Source organism: Bufo bufo, chromosome 8 (genome assembly GCF_905171765.1).
Source record: "Bufo bufo chromosome 8, aBufBuf1.1, whole genome shotgun sequence".
NCBI lineage: Eukaryota > Metazoa > Chordata > Amphibia > Anura > Bufonidae > Bufo > Bufo bufo.
The window spans coordinates 51,296,775-51,311,693 of record NC_053396.1 but is presented as its reverse complement, the minus strand read 5'-3'; the positions used below and the strand labels follow the sequence as shown (position 1 = coordinate 51,311,693).

The 14,919-nt window shown below is 46.4% G+C and overlaps 1 protein-coding gene across 1 annotated transcript in view; it reads right to left on the bottom strand.

Annotated features, from left to right (window-relative positions):
• The window catches only part of DRP2 (dystrophin related protein 2), a 406,196-nt gene that overhangs the window by 136,035 nt on the left and 255,242 nt on the right, over positions 1 to 14,919 (bottom strand). The window contains exon 17 of the mRNA XM_040405377.1: positions 12,991 to 13,056. Within this exon, the coding sequence (XP_040261311.1) occupies positions 12,991 to 13,056 (66 nt within the window). The remainder of the gene's footprint in view (positions 1 to 12,990; positions 13,057 to 14,919) is intronic.

The following is a 14,919-nucleotide window of genomic DNA, read 5'->3' as shown; positions in this document are numbered from 1 at the left end:
TGTTCCATGCTATACTGCTACTGCTGCTGCTGCTACTATTGCCTCTTATTACCCTACCCTTTCCACAACCACATAGTACTCCTGCTGCTACCAATTAAAAGGGAGGATTTTTCTAGGATCATTCAGAACCAGCCATTCTTTATTATCAAATGCAATAGTACAGTGTGTTTAAACATGCTGTTTGTTAACACCATCAATCATGACTTTACCCATAGTTATATATATGTTAGTGTCACTGACATTATTTGCTATTGCTGTCATTGTGTTTAGGAGCTTAGGGAGGCGGGAGAGAAAATGCAAACATTTATAAAACATATTTTCCTAAAAAAAAAAGTCCCAAGAGACTAGAGTGAGTTATATACCCATTTTCAGAGCAATTGGAGCAACTTTGGTTCAGGTAGAATTGAATCTGAATTAGAACATCATCAAAAAGTTAATTTATTTCAGTAATTCATTTCTAAAAGTGGAACTCATATAGATTCATTACACACAGAGTGATCTATTTCAAGCGTTCATTTATTTAAAGGGATTCTGTCATGACATTTTAGGCCTATAACCTAAACATATGGCCAGATCCGTCCAAATAGCATGAATCCGAAACTGTACTTATTAAATGTGCCTGTGGCTCTATTCACACATAAAATAGGTTTTTATAACCTGTCATTCACCTACCTAAGGTGCCCAAGGGGACGTCGCTTCATACTGGGTGCTCGGCTGCAGCCATCTTCGTCTGGTGCCCAGCGCCACCTTCCCAGTTGAAATCTCCGCCTTCCTCACCTCAGCCCCGCCTCCGCAATCGTCCGGTCCCTCTGCCAGATCCCGCGCGTGCGCACTAGGCATAACCTGAGAACCGGGCGATTGCGGAGGTGGGACTGAGGTGAGGAAGGCGGCGCTGGGCACCAGACGGAGATGGCTGCAGCCGGGCACCCAGTATGAAGCGACGTCTCCTTGGGCACCTTAGGTAGGTGAATGACAGGTTATAAAAACCTATTTTATGTGTGAATAGAGCCACAGGCACATTTAATAAGTACAGTTTCGGATTCATGCTATTTGGACGGACCTGGCCATATGTTTAGGTTATAGGCCTAAAATGTCATGACAGAATCCCTTTAATGTTGATCCTTATGGCTTACAGCTAATGAAAACCCCAAAATTTGTATCTCAGTAAATGAGAATATTACATAAGACAATAATCAACATTATCAAAGAAATGAACGCTTGAAATAGTTCACTCTGTGTGTAATTAATCTATATAATATACTAGCAGAAGGACCCGGCTTCGCACGGGTATACTTTATCTATTTAATTTAATGTTTCTGTATGTCGTTAAAAGATATCGACAGTATATTCCATAACAGGGACCTCTACAGTACCCCGCCCTCTTAACAGTGAACTCCACAGCCCCTCACCCCTTAACACTGACCCCCCCACAGTGCCCCGTCTCCTTAAAATTGGACCTCCACAGCAACCCATCCCCTTAACTTTGACCTTCACAGCAGCCCACCCCTTTAACTGTGAGTTTCACAGCACCCAACTCACTTGACAATGACCTCCTCAGGGGCCTGCCCCCTTAACAGTGACCTATACAGCACCCACCCCTTATCTGTGACCCCCACTGTTTCCTGCCCCCTTAACAGAGACCTCCACAGCATCCGTTCCTTTAACAGTGACTGCCACAGTACCCCGTTCCCTTAACAGTGACCTCACAGTACCCTGCTAACTTAACAGTGACCTCCACAGTGCCTGCCCCTTTAACAGTGACCTCCACAGCGGCCTGCCCTCTTAACAGTAACATCCACAGTGAACACCCCTTTAACAGTGACCTCCACAGCAGCTGCCCCTTTAATAGTGGCCTCTGCCCCCTTAACAGTGACCTCCACAGAAGCCGCATTTTTAAAAGTGGCCCCTGCCCCCTTAACAGTGAGCTCCACAGCGCTATGCCCTTATAAGGCTAGGGCTACACGACAATATGTCTTGCGCGACATTTTGACGTACCAATGTCGCGCAACAATTTTTTTAATGATAGGCTATGGTGTCGCACTGCCACATACAACATGCTGCAACTGCGACACGACAGTCGCAAAAAATCCATCCAAGATGGATGCATGTAGCAGTGTAGGTGTGCCCTATGTGGCGTGCAACTTATTGTCGTTGTGTAGCCCTAGCCTAAAGCTGACCTACAGCAGTAAAGAAAAATGGCTCGGTTGTTATGGAAACCTGGAGTAAAACTGTGTATGTGGAGACTAAGAGCCTGTGAGCTTCTTTTGGCTGATAAGGAACATGTGACCGCGTGTATGGCAGGTGGGATATGAAGAGAAAAACTTGCAGGCTTCCATTGGCTAATGCAGGAATATCTCAGGAACGTACCATCTTAGAGAGCTGAGACTCGGTCTAAAACCTTCCCGGACACCTGATGTACCTGTGTGCCAAATTTAGTGAAGATCGGTCCAGTTGTTTGGCCGCAAATAAAGAACAGACAGACAGAAACAAATTTTTATATATATATATACACTCACCTAAAGAATTATTAGGAACACCAAACTAATACGGTGTTGGACCCCCTTTTGCCTTCAGAACTGCCTTAATTCTACGTGGCATTGATTCCACAAGGTGCTGATAGCATTCTTTAGAAATGTTGGCCCATATTGGTAGGATAGCATCTTGCAGTTGATGGAGATTTGAGGGATGCACATCCAGGGCACGAAGCTCCCGTTCCACCACATCCCAAAGATGCTCTATTGGGTTGAGATCTGGTGACTGTGGGGGCCATTTTAGTACAGTGAACTCATTGTCATGTTCAAGAAACCAATTTGAAATGATTCGAGCTTTGTGATATGGTGCATTATCCTGCTGGAAGTAGCCATCAGTACATGGTGGTCATGAAGGGATGGACATGGTCAGAAACAATGCTCAGGTAGCCCGTGGCATTTAAACAATGCCCAATTGGCACTAAGGGGCCTAAAGTGTGCCCAGAAAACATTCCCCACACCATTACACCACCACCACCAGCCTGCACAGTGGTAACAAGGCATGATGGATACATGTTCTCATTCTGTTTACGCCAAATTCGGACTCTACCATTTGAATGTCTCAACAGAAATCGAGACTCATCAGACCAGGCAACATTTTTCCAGTCTTCAACAGTCCAATTTTGGTGAGCTCGTGCAAATTGTAGCCTCTTTTTTCTATTTGTAGTGGAGATGACCCGGTGGGGTCTTCTGCTGTTGTAGCCCATCCGCCTCAAGGTTGTGCATGTTGTGGCTTCACAAATGCTTTGCTGCATACCTCGGTTGTAACGAGTGGTTATTTCAGTCAACATTGCTCTTCTATCAGCTTGAATCAGTTGGCCCATTCTTCTCTGACCTCTAGCATCCACAAGGCATTTTTGCCCACAGGACTGCCGCATACTGGATGTTTTTCCCTTTTCACACCATTCTTTGTAAACCCTAGAAATGGTTGTGCGTGAAAATCCCAGTAACTGAGCAGATTGTAAAAATACTCAGACCGGCCCGTCTGGCACCAACAACCATGCCACGCTCAAAATTGCTTAAATCACCTTTCTTTCCCATTCTGACATTCAGTTTGGAGTTTAGGAGATTGTCTTGACCAGGACCACACCCCTAAATGCATTGAAGCAACTGCCATGTGATTGGTTGACTAGATAATTGCATTAATGAGAAATAGAACAGGTGTTCCTAATAATTCTTTAGGTGAGTGTATATATATATATATGAGACAAGAGATGAGTTTCACTTTTTAAATTGAATTACTGAAATAAATAACCTTTTCAATTATATAAAAAATTTTGAGACTCACCTGTAAAGTTTTCTTATCTTTTTTAGAACCATGTCTGGATTTGTGTTTGAAAAATAAATGCACTAAAAATCTAAAAATTCCCTTTGACTAAAAACAATTCTGCAGTTGTCTTAAGAGAGTAATAAGAGTCATGTAAATGGGTTTAAAAATTACAATATTCATCTGTTTGGCATACTTTTTTGCTATGACAATTTTGAATAAATTAAAACTGTCCAACTGAAAGTCTCCCAAAAGCCAATAAATGTTTTCTGCGTGGCCAGTCTGGTCTATGTTTGCAGACTGTGGTGGTGATGTAGTCATATAAGGCATATGACCGCTGCAGACAATCATTGGCCTCAGCAGTCTTATGATTAGGGGCGTAGCTAAAGGCTCATGGGCCCTGGTGCAAGAGTTCAGCTTGTGTCTTCCAGAAAAGAGGCTGTCCCCATATATTTCAGGAAACTATGGGACCCATGGCTGTCGTTTATGTGGACGAACATGAATCTGGGGTAGAGTGCAGCTGACACCAGAATTGGGAGTGGGGGGGGGGGGGGTATTTAGGGCTATAGGGGGGAAATGCAAATGTTTGGATTATGTATAACATGCTTTTATTGCTTATGTTACATGCATAAAAATCCTAATAAAAAGTTCAGCTTGGGCCCCCCTTCCGTCAGTGGTTTGTGGCAAGGGCCAGGGGCTCACTTAGCCCTCCTGCAGCCTGAGGCAAAAATTGGAACGGCACCGCCCCCCTCATGCCAAATTGTGGACCTAACCCCTTCCCTCCTGCCAGAGGTGTAACTTGAAGACTCTGGGCCCCAGTACAAAATCTCCCTCCCAGCGTGCACTTTCTATAATACCGGTGTCCACTTAACAATGGTTTTTGGGCCAATTATAATTTTATCACATTGAAGGGCTTTGGGAAGATTTTCAAGACAACCCCCGTAATGGCAAGCATTCTATGCACAGACTTGTCATCTGACATCTCAGTGTATATTGTGTTAGTTCAGATAGTTACTTGGTTAATTTTAGTCAAGAATATTCTGAAAAAATATGATACATGATTGCACATTCCCAATATACCAAAAAACTTAAAGGGGTTGTCTTGCTTCAGCAAATGGCATTTATCATGTAGACTAATGGAATTAATACAAGGCAATTACTAATGGGATGGCCAACCTGCGGCTCTCCAGCTTTACAAAACTACAACTCCCAGCATGCCCAAACTGCCTACAGCTATCAGCCTACAGCAGGGCATGGTGGGAGTTGTAACTTTACAACACCTGGAGAGCTGCAGGTTGGCCATCCCTGTACTAATGTATTGCGATTGTCTATATTCCCTCCTTTGCTGGCTTTTCCATCACACCATAGACTGCTTGTTTTCAGGGGTTACGGCCACCGCTTCAGTGCACATAAGAGGTGGCAGGGATGCATGCCTATGGGTGCTTCTACAGTCCTGGCCACAAAAAAGCTTTCTAAAGTGTTCAAGCACAGCCACCACTGCGGGATTGCAGCAGTGGCCATAACCCCCCTATAAACAAGCAGTGTATGAATCAAGACAGCAAAGGAGGCATTATGGACAATCACAATATATTAGTAAGTGCCTTGTATTAACTTTGTCTACATGATAAATGCCATTTGCTGAAGTGAGACAACCCCTTAAAGTCCATAGGCAATAATAAAACTGAAGGACGGATCCCTGGGATAATAAAACTGAAGGAAGGATCCCTGGATTCAACTCTGTATATATATATTTATATATATATATATATATATATATAGTGACACCGTGAGAGGTTTGGTCTTGGAAAACAGGTATTTTCCTCCCAGCATGTGCTGCTGGGCAGATTTACAGCCAGGTGAGGTCAAAAACCGGAACGGATTTTAAATGCCGATTTGGGTTTTGGCAGCACCTGGCTGTCCTTAAATAGGAAGCTGGGCTCAGAAGTCATGTCTCTGTGTTGGGATTTGGGAGCCTTGTGTCTGGATGAAGGCTTGCTACCTGTTTGGCGTGAAAACAGGTTGGTGCTGCTATCAGCAAGGACTCTTTGAGACAGAATTGCCGCATGGTGTGAATTACCACCAACACCGCAAGGTGACTTTTTGTTTGAATATGACTGCTTGTTTTGTCACTTGCCTAAAGTGTGAATAAAACACTGAACTGTTTGATCCAAAGAACTTGTTGTTGCCTCTATACTGCATCCAGGGCCAATTCTGTATCACCTCTATTTTGTTCACTTGGGGTTTGATGACTCTGCACCCAATGACATATCCCAGGTACTTAGTCTCCTCCAACCCTATCGCACATTTTTTTGGATTAGCGGTAAGTTCAGCCTTCCGAAGAGAGTCCACTACGGCCTGCACCTTGGGCAGGTGACTCTGCCAGTCGGTACTATGAATGACAATATCGTCCAGGTAAGCCGAGTCGTACCTACGATGAGGACAAAGCACAATGTCCATTAGTCATTGAAACGTGGAGGGGGCGCCATGGAGGCCAAAGGGTAACACTTTATACTGATACAGCCCCTCAGAGGTGATGAAGGCATTTTTTTTTTTGGTCGCTTCCGTTAAAGGCACTTGCCAGTACCCTTTTGTGAGGTCCAAGACAGAGAAATACCTTGCCTGTCCCAACCGCTCGATTAACTCATCCACCCGGGGCATGGGATACGCATCAAATTTAGAAATCTCATTTAATTTACGAAAATAGTTACAGAACCGGAATGTCCTGTCTGGCTTGAGTATTAGAACTATTGTGCTGGCCAACTCACTTTTAGACTCCTCAATGACATCCAGCCGCAGCATTAGCTGCACTTCCTCCAAGATGGCTTTTCGCCGAGCCTCGGGCACTTGGACTTTTGCCTGGGGCTCGGTGACAATATTATGCTGGATTATGGAAGTGCGTCCGGGGAGTTCAGAGAACACATCCGTGTTCCAACTAACGAACTCCCTGGCTTTCTGAGCCTGTTTAGAGGAGAGGCTGTCAGCAATTCTTATTGTGGCAATCGCTTCCCCTGCAGCAGACAGAGGGGCAAAAACCTCTTCCCCTAGAAAATCCGTTTGCGGGCTATCCTCAGCGCAAGTTTCCCTATTCTTCCAAGGTTTTAGTAGATTAACATGGTAGAACTGCTCTGGCTTTCGCCACCCTGGCTGGTGTACCTTGTAATTTACATCTCCAACTTTCTCTATTACCTCGTAGGGCCCCTGCTACCTAGCCAAGAACTTACTGTTCACTGTCGGTACAAGAACCAAGACCCGATTACCCGGGTTGAAGCTCCGGACTCGAGCCTGCTGGTTATAGATTCGACTCTGGGCTCGCTGAGCCGTCTCCATATGTTCCCGAAACAGAGGCAACATGGTCTCTATCTGTTCTTGCATCTGGGTGACGTATTCAATAACAGTTTTATAAGGAGTGGGCTGTTGTTCCTATGCCTCCTTGGCTACGTCCAACAGCCCGCGAGGATGTCTGCCATATAGCAGTTTGAAGGGCGAGAACCCAGTAGAGGCCTGGGGCACCTATCACACTGCGAACATGAGATAGGGCAGGAGGAGGTCCCAGTCCCTTCCATCTTTGGACACCACTCTTTTTAACATATTTTTTAAGGTTTGGTTAAACCTTTCCACCAGCCCGTCCGTTTGCGGATGGTAAACGGACGTCGGTAACTGTTTTGTGTAAAGCAATTTGCACAGTTCCCTCATGACCTTGGACATGAACGGGGTCCCTTGGTCCGTCAAAACATCTTTGGGTAGTCCTACGCAGGAAAATATCTCCATTAACTCTTTAGCTATGAGTTTGGCCGATGTATGCCACAGTGGAACCGCCTCCGGGTACCGGGTAGCGTAGTCTAGGATGACTAAAATGTGTTGGTGCCCTCTAGCGGACTTTGGTACTGGTCCTATAAGATCCATAGCGATTCTTTCAAACGGGACCTCGATGATCAGAAGAAGAACTAAGGGACTACGGAAATGGGGCTGAAGGCAGTATCTGGCAGGTCGGGCAACACTTAGAAAACTCTTCCACTCTCTAAACATACTGGGCCAGTTAAACAGCTGTTGTATATGGTTCTGTGTTTTCTCCAATCCCAGATGACCCCCGAGAACATGTTGGTGCGCTAGATCTAGTACCAGTTTGCAATAAGCCTTGGGCACCACCAACTGTTCAACATCCTCACCCGGTAGTTGGTTGACCTGATACAGCAAATCACGGTGGACCACAAAACGCAGAAATATCGACTCGGCCCCCAGTTGTTGTGGTTCTCCATCGATCATTAACACATTCTCCCAGGCTCCGGATAATATCGGGTCCCGGTGTTGTGCTGTACCGAAATTACAAGTTTGCCAATTCAGGGCCCGCCGGCAAGTCCTCCACCTCCCCAAACATCACATTCAGCAGGGTTGTTTCCCCCTCATCCACCAAAGTGGCGATCACCCCTACCGCTGGTCCTTTGGCCTTGGGTTCCGAAGGTTCTGGCCTTCCACCTGAGCAAGGCCAATCCACTGGGGTTATCCCTGACTCTTGGGGACCGGTAAGTCTCATAGCTGGCCACAGTTCCAGAAAGCACGGGAAGTCTCTTCCTATTATTAGTTCATAGTGTAGATTTGTGGCAACGGCCACTTTATGAATCCTCCTGCCGGCAACCGTGGTTAAAGACACCAGAGCGGTGGGGTAGTCTTTTAAGTCACCATGTATGCACATTACCTCGACTTTCCGGCCAACGCGGGTTGCACCAGAGTAGCCCTAAGCAGGGTCACCAGACTCCCCGAGTCCAGCAGAGCCACTGTTGGAGTGTCGCCCACTGATGCACCCGCTGGGCCTGGACCAACACATTCAGCCACAACTTTGCCAGGATCCCACTCTTGACTTTCTGGTAATCGGCCGCTTGCTAGTCCAGTAAGTCGAAATACACCTGCTGGGAGTCGGATGCCAGTAACGGAGCGACAACCTCAGCCCACTGGCCTCGGGGTAGATTCTCCCTTGCGGCCACTTTCTCAAATACTGCCAGGAGGGTTTCAATGTCATCCGTGGGTGCCATCTTGGGGATCGCCGTACAAACCGCTTTCCGGGCATCATGAACGCTCAGGGATGCTCCTGCCGTCTGTAGAGCCATCATGTGTTGCAGCAGCAGGTTTGTTTCTTGCTGCTGCTTATTAGCCTCCCGCTGTTGCAGGTTAGCCTCCAAGAGGGCCTTCATTACAGCTTCCATGTTTCCGAGTGACATTTAGCTGGTTTAATCCAGGATATGCATCCGTGGCCGGAGAAATTTATTTTTTAAATTTCGGCTTTTACTCCAGCCTCACTGTGTATGCACGCATCCTCTACCAACTGTGGGGATTCGCTCTGGTAGACAGGATAAGCGGATGCCATATAGAGGCACCAACCAGTTCTTAAATCAAACAGTTCAGTGTTTATTCACACTCTTGGTAAGTTCATAAACAAAAAGTCACATTCAACACAAAAAGTCACCTTGTGGTTTTGGTGCTAGTTCACACCCTGCTGACAGTTCTGCCTCAAAGAGTCCATGAACAGGCTTTAGACGGCCTGTTTCCCCTCACACAGGTCTCAGCCCTCCAAGCCCACCCAGCACAAGCCTCAGATCCCAATATAAATATTCTCTGCTGAACCCAGCTGTCTTTTAAAGGCAGCTAGGTGTTGCCAAAACCCAGAGCGGCACATGAGATCCAGTCTTGTGTTTGACCCCACCTGGCCGCTAATCAGTCCAGCAGCACACACTGGGAGGAAAATATCTGCTTCCCCATACAACTCCCTTTACTGTGTCACAATACATATATAAAAAAGCACCTCCGTATGGAGAAGAAAATTACTGGTTTATTCACAGGCACAGTATATGATTATAAGGAGATATGCAGGGCTTTTTTTCTGGCGGAACGCACCGGAACAGCGTTCCGCCACCTTTTGACATCGCAGCCTGCCATGCTCCAGCATCGCAAGCTGCGATGTATCAGCGGGGAGGGACTGGGAGGAGGAGCTGGGGGCCGGTGCATTCACTGTGCTCCGGCCCCGCCGCTCCAGTACAGTTATAAAATGTGTAATTCAATTAATAATGATTCATGCTGCCCCCCCTGTAGTATAACATTCAATATATCCTACTCACAGGGCTACTGTTATATCGTAATGCCGGCCGGCCGGGCAGACGAGCGGCAGCGTGACTGACTGACGTCACGTGCCTGCCCGGCCTACTTTATGAATGAAGCAGGCGGCGCAGGCACGTGACGTCAGTCAGTCACTCTGCCGCTCGTCTGCCCGGCCGGCCTGCATTACGATATAACAGTAGCCCTGTGAGTAGGATATATTGAATGTTATACTACAGAGGGGGCAGCATGAATCATTATTAATTGAATTACACATTTTATAACTGTACTGGAGCGGCAATGGGGGGTCTGTGGATGACACTGTTAAGGGGTGGGGGGGGGGGGTCTGTGGATGGCACTGTTATGGGGTGGGGGGGGGTCTGTGGATGGCACTGTTATGGGTGGGGGGGTCTGTGGATGGCACTGTTATGGGGTGGGGGGGTCTGTGGATGGCACTGCTATGGGGTGGGGGGGTCTGTGGATGGCACTGTTAAGGGGGGGGTCTGTGGATGGCACTGTTATGGGGTGGGGGGGGTCTGTGGATGGCAATGTTATGGGGTGGGGGGGTCTGTGGATGGCACTGTTAAGGGGGGTGTCTGTGGATGGCACTGTTATGGGGTGGGGGGGTCTGTGGATGGCACTGTTATAGGATGGGGGGGTCTGTGGTTGGCACTGTTATAGGATGGGGGATCTGTGGATGCCATCCACAGATCCCCCATAACAGTGCCATCCACAGATCCTCCACCCCATAACAGTGCCATCCCCAGATCCCCCATTAACAGTGCCATCCCCAGATCCCCCATTAACAGGGCCATCCCCATCTGGGGGGTTTCTTTGCTGGGCTGGACTTTTATAGCCCCCCAAATTTTACTTGCATCCCTGTTCTCTAAAGGGGCGGTTTTAGGGGGCGGTCCTAGGGGTGGGTAGGGGCGTGGCCAGAGGAGGGGGGGGTGAGTTCCACCACCTTGTCTCTGAGAAAAAAAGCCCTGGTAATATGCATTAACTTTAGTATAGAAACCACTCTTCTCAATATGATAATGCTTTAGATTGGAGGTAGGTTGTCAGCCTTGCATGCAAATGTCTTGAACACATTTTATGAGGCAACTATGTCAATAAATAAACACACTTGTTTTTTAAACTGTTTTTATTATTGCCTGTGGACACAAGTATTCTAAATATTTTTTTCTGCTACATATCCTTGACCATTCATCCAGCTGAAAGAGTTCTCTTACAGCAGTGCTTCTCAATTATTTTCTGTCATGCCCCGCCTAGGAAGAAGAAAACATTTCGCGCCCCCCGCGCGACTGTAAATAGTATCATTTGTCTATAAAATTGTTATAAGTACACCTCTGCATAACACTGTATCCTTATTAACGTATAAGAGAATAAAAAAAGAAAGAAATGTGGATCGGACACACACTTATGGGGGGATCTGTGGATGACGGACACTTATGGGGGGGATCTGTGGATGACGGACACTTATGGGGGGATCTGTGAATGACGGACACTCATGGGGGGGATCTGTGGATGACGGACACTTATGGGGGGATCTGTGGATGACGGACACTTATGGGGGGATCTGTGGATGACGGACACTTATGGGGGGATCTGTGGATGACGGACACTTATGGGGGGATCTGTGGATGACGGACACTTATGGGGGGATCCGTGGATGACGGACACTTATGGGGGGATCTGTGGATGACGGACACTTATGGGGGGGATCTGTGGATGACGGACACTTATGGGGGGATCTGTGAATGACGGACACTTATGGGGGGATCTGTGGATGACGGACACTTATGGGGGGATCTGTGGATGACGGACACTTATGGGGGGATCTGTGGATGACGGACACTTATGGGGGGATCTGTGGATGACGGACACTTATGGGGGGATCTGTGGATGACGGACACTTATGGGGGGATCCGTGGATGACGGACACTTATGGGGGGATCTGTGGATGACGGACACTTATGGGGGGATCCGTGGATGACGGACACTTATGGGGGGATCTGTGGATGACGGACACTTATGGGGGGATCTGTGGATGACGGACACTTATGGGGGGATCTGTGGATGACGGACACTTATGGGGGGATCTGTGGATGACGGACACTTATGGGGGGATCTGTGGATGACGGACACTTATGGGGGGATCTGTGGATGACGGACACTTATGGGGGGGATCTGTGGCTGGCACTGTTACAGGGGGATCTGTGGCTGGCACTGTTATATATGTGCCATCCACAGACCCCCCACCCCATAACAGTGCCATCCACAGTGCCCCCCCCCCACCCCTTAACTGTGCCATCCACAGATTCCGTGTGCCCGCCGCCGCCGTTTAAAGTTATTAAACATGCCCCCTCACTCCTAATAGTACCGTATATCCGAATTTCTTCTGTATAATGCCGGCAGGCGGGCCGGGCGGCTGGCGCGTCCCTCAGTGACGTCACTTGTCCGCGCCGCCTGCTTCATTCATAAAGCAGGCGGCGCAGGCACGTGACATCACTGAGGGACGCGCTGGCCGCCCGGCCTGCCTGCCGGCATTATACAGAAGAAATTCGCACACCCCAAAGGCCGGCCCTGAACGCGCCCCACTATTTGAGAAGCACTGTCTTACAGTCATACATCCACTGGATTCAGAACCCTTTAAATTGTGCCTACATGGGACTACAAGGGTTTATAGTTGCTGTGTGTTATACAACACCACAAGATGAACACCTTAGATCTGGAGCTTGGGGTAACATATCCCTATTCCTAACGTTATTACTCCAGGAAGAATTGCCTTTTATCCCTTTAGCATTTCCATAACCAGATGGTCAAGCTATGACCAAGCCATGTGCACCAATGGTCACCCAATTTTACCACAAAACTGAGTGGCCATTAGCTGCTGCAGTTGGATGTTGCTTGCCCACGTGTAGCCAGTAGTCATCCGCACATTATGGTCCCATCATAACTTAATTTTTATTCCTCTACATTTTATGTAAGGTCTATTATTTTTTCTCATTGTGCTCATTGTGAATGCTTATTTGATTTTCATATTTTTATGTTTCCCCGGACATAAAAGAAAAATTACCTGATACTGTTTGTCAATTGTATTATACAGACCTGCTAGCAAAGTGTTCAATCCTTGAATGTGTATCAGCATGCGGAAGCATTGGAGAAGATACTGGCCTGCAATATATCAAAAACAAAATGTGAGAGAACAAAGATCAAATGTGAACATTTCAGTTACTTTAAGTAAAGGGGTTGTCCATTGGTAATTTTTTTTTATCAAAAACTCAGAATAGTATAAAATAACAATATTATACTTAACCCCATTGCTCTCTGTATCCTGCTATAACATTTTTAAACAGACATGGCAGCCTGCAGCTGTAATTTATTTTTTAGGTGGAGTGCTATTGATCTTATATATTTTTTAACATCTTTTTTTATTTTTTTTGTGATGATTTTGAAGCTCATATATGAGCCTATAAAATATTTTTTTTTATTTTTCATTTTGAACAATCATGTATTTTTAAAATTAGTTTATTACTGTCAATTGCTCATTTCTTATGTTGGCCTGCTATCTGGTGGCCAAAATAAGAATTTCAGCATGAATGCTGTGGTCAGAGATTCAGAGCATTCAAAGCTACCGACATCCCCATTGGCGCTAGCAGCAAAAGGGTTAAGGCTACTTTCACACTAGCGTTCGGGTGTCCGCTTGTGAGCTCCGTTTGAAGGGGCTCACAAGCGGCCCTGAACGCATCCGTACTGCCCTAATGCATTCTGAGTGGACGCGGATCCGCTCAGAATGCATCAGTCTTGCAGCGTTCAGCCTCCGCTCCGCTCAGCAAGCGGACACCTGAACGCTGCTTGCAGCGTTCGGGTGTCCGCCTGGTCGCACGGAGGCAAGCGGATCCGTCCAGACTTACAATGTAAGTCAATGGGGACGGATCCGTTTGAAGATGACACAATATGGCTCAATCTTCAAACGGATCCGTCCCCCATTGACCTTCAATGTAAAGTCTGGACGGATCCGTCTGAAGCTACTTTTACACTTAGAAATTTTTCTACAATATAATGCAGACGGATCCATTCTGAACGGATCCCAAGTCTGCATTATATGAGCGGATCCGTCTGGGCAGACCCCAGACGGATCCGCTCTGAACGTTAGTGTGAAAGTAGCCTAATGGATAAGCTAATCATATGCTGCTTTCCATTTGATCTAGATTTGCCATGGTACACTGTGTGATTTTGAATGTAAAAGGGATCAACTCCTATGTCAAAAGACATCTCTTGCTTACAGAGTTGAAATCCCTTCATACTGATATTGATTTTGTTCCCATGGTGAGACTGGAGTAGCTATTCTCATTTCTGGTACCTGTCCTCTTTATATAGCTAGCATTTAAACTCTAATATCCGTGGTGTTATGGTTAGGGACAAGAAATTTAAAATACCACTTTTACCTTTTGCATACTTCAAACTATGTCTTTGAAGGCTTGTGCAAGATAGGTCCCTCATCTAAGGGACTTATTTCCAGTATTTATGCTATCCTAATAGATCCAGTACCTGATAGGATATTTAGGCATAATTATATGATTCACTGGGAGGAACTATTGAGCAAAACTCTACCTGATAATATATGCTTTTAGAAAACCAATACAAAATACTTAGGCAATGATATCACCCCCCCACATCCTTTAGAAACGAAATCATGCTATGCCGGAGGTCTACTGGAGATGTGGTACATCTCAAGGGACTATGTTCCATATTTTTGGGGAATGTTCATTAATACGACCATTTTGGAATAAAGTATGTTCAGTTCACTCCTCCAGGACCTTCTGGGATATGATGCGCCTCTGGATCCCATATGCTATTTACTTAATGTTACACTCACTCCTGTCAAGCATAGCATACTTAACCATCTAATGCAAGTTTTAACGGCAGCACTCTGCCTTATTGCATGCTACTGGAAACAAAGTAACCCTCCAACCTTATCAGACTTCTATGCTAAAATTGCAGAAATTAGATCTATGGATTATATATCAGTACTTT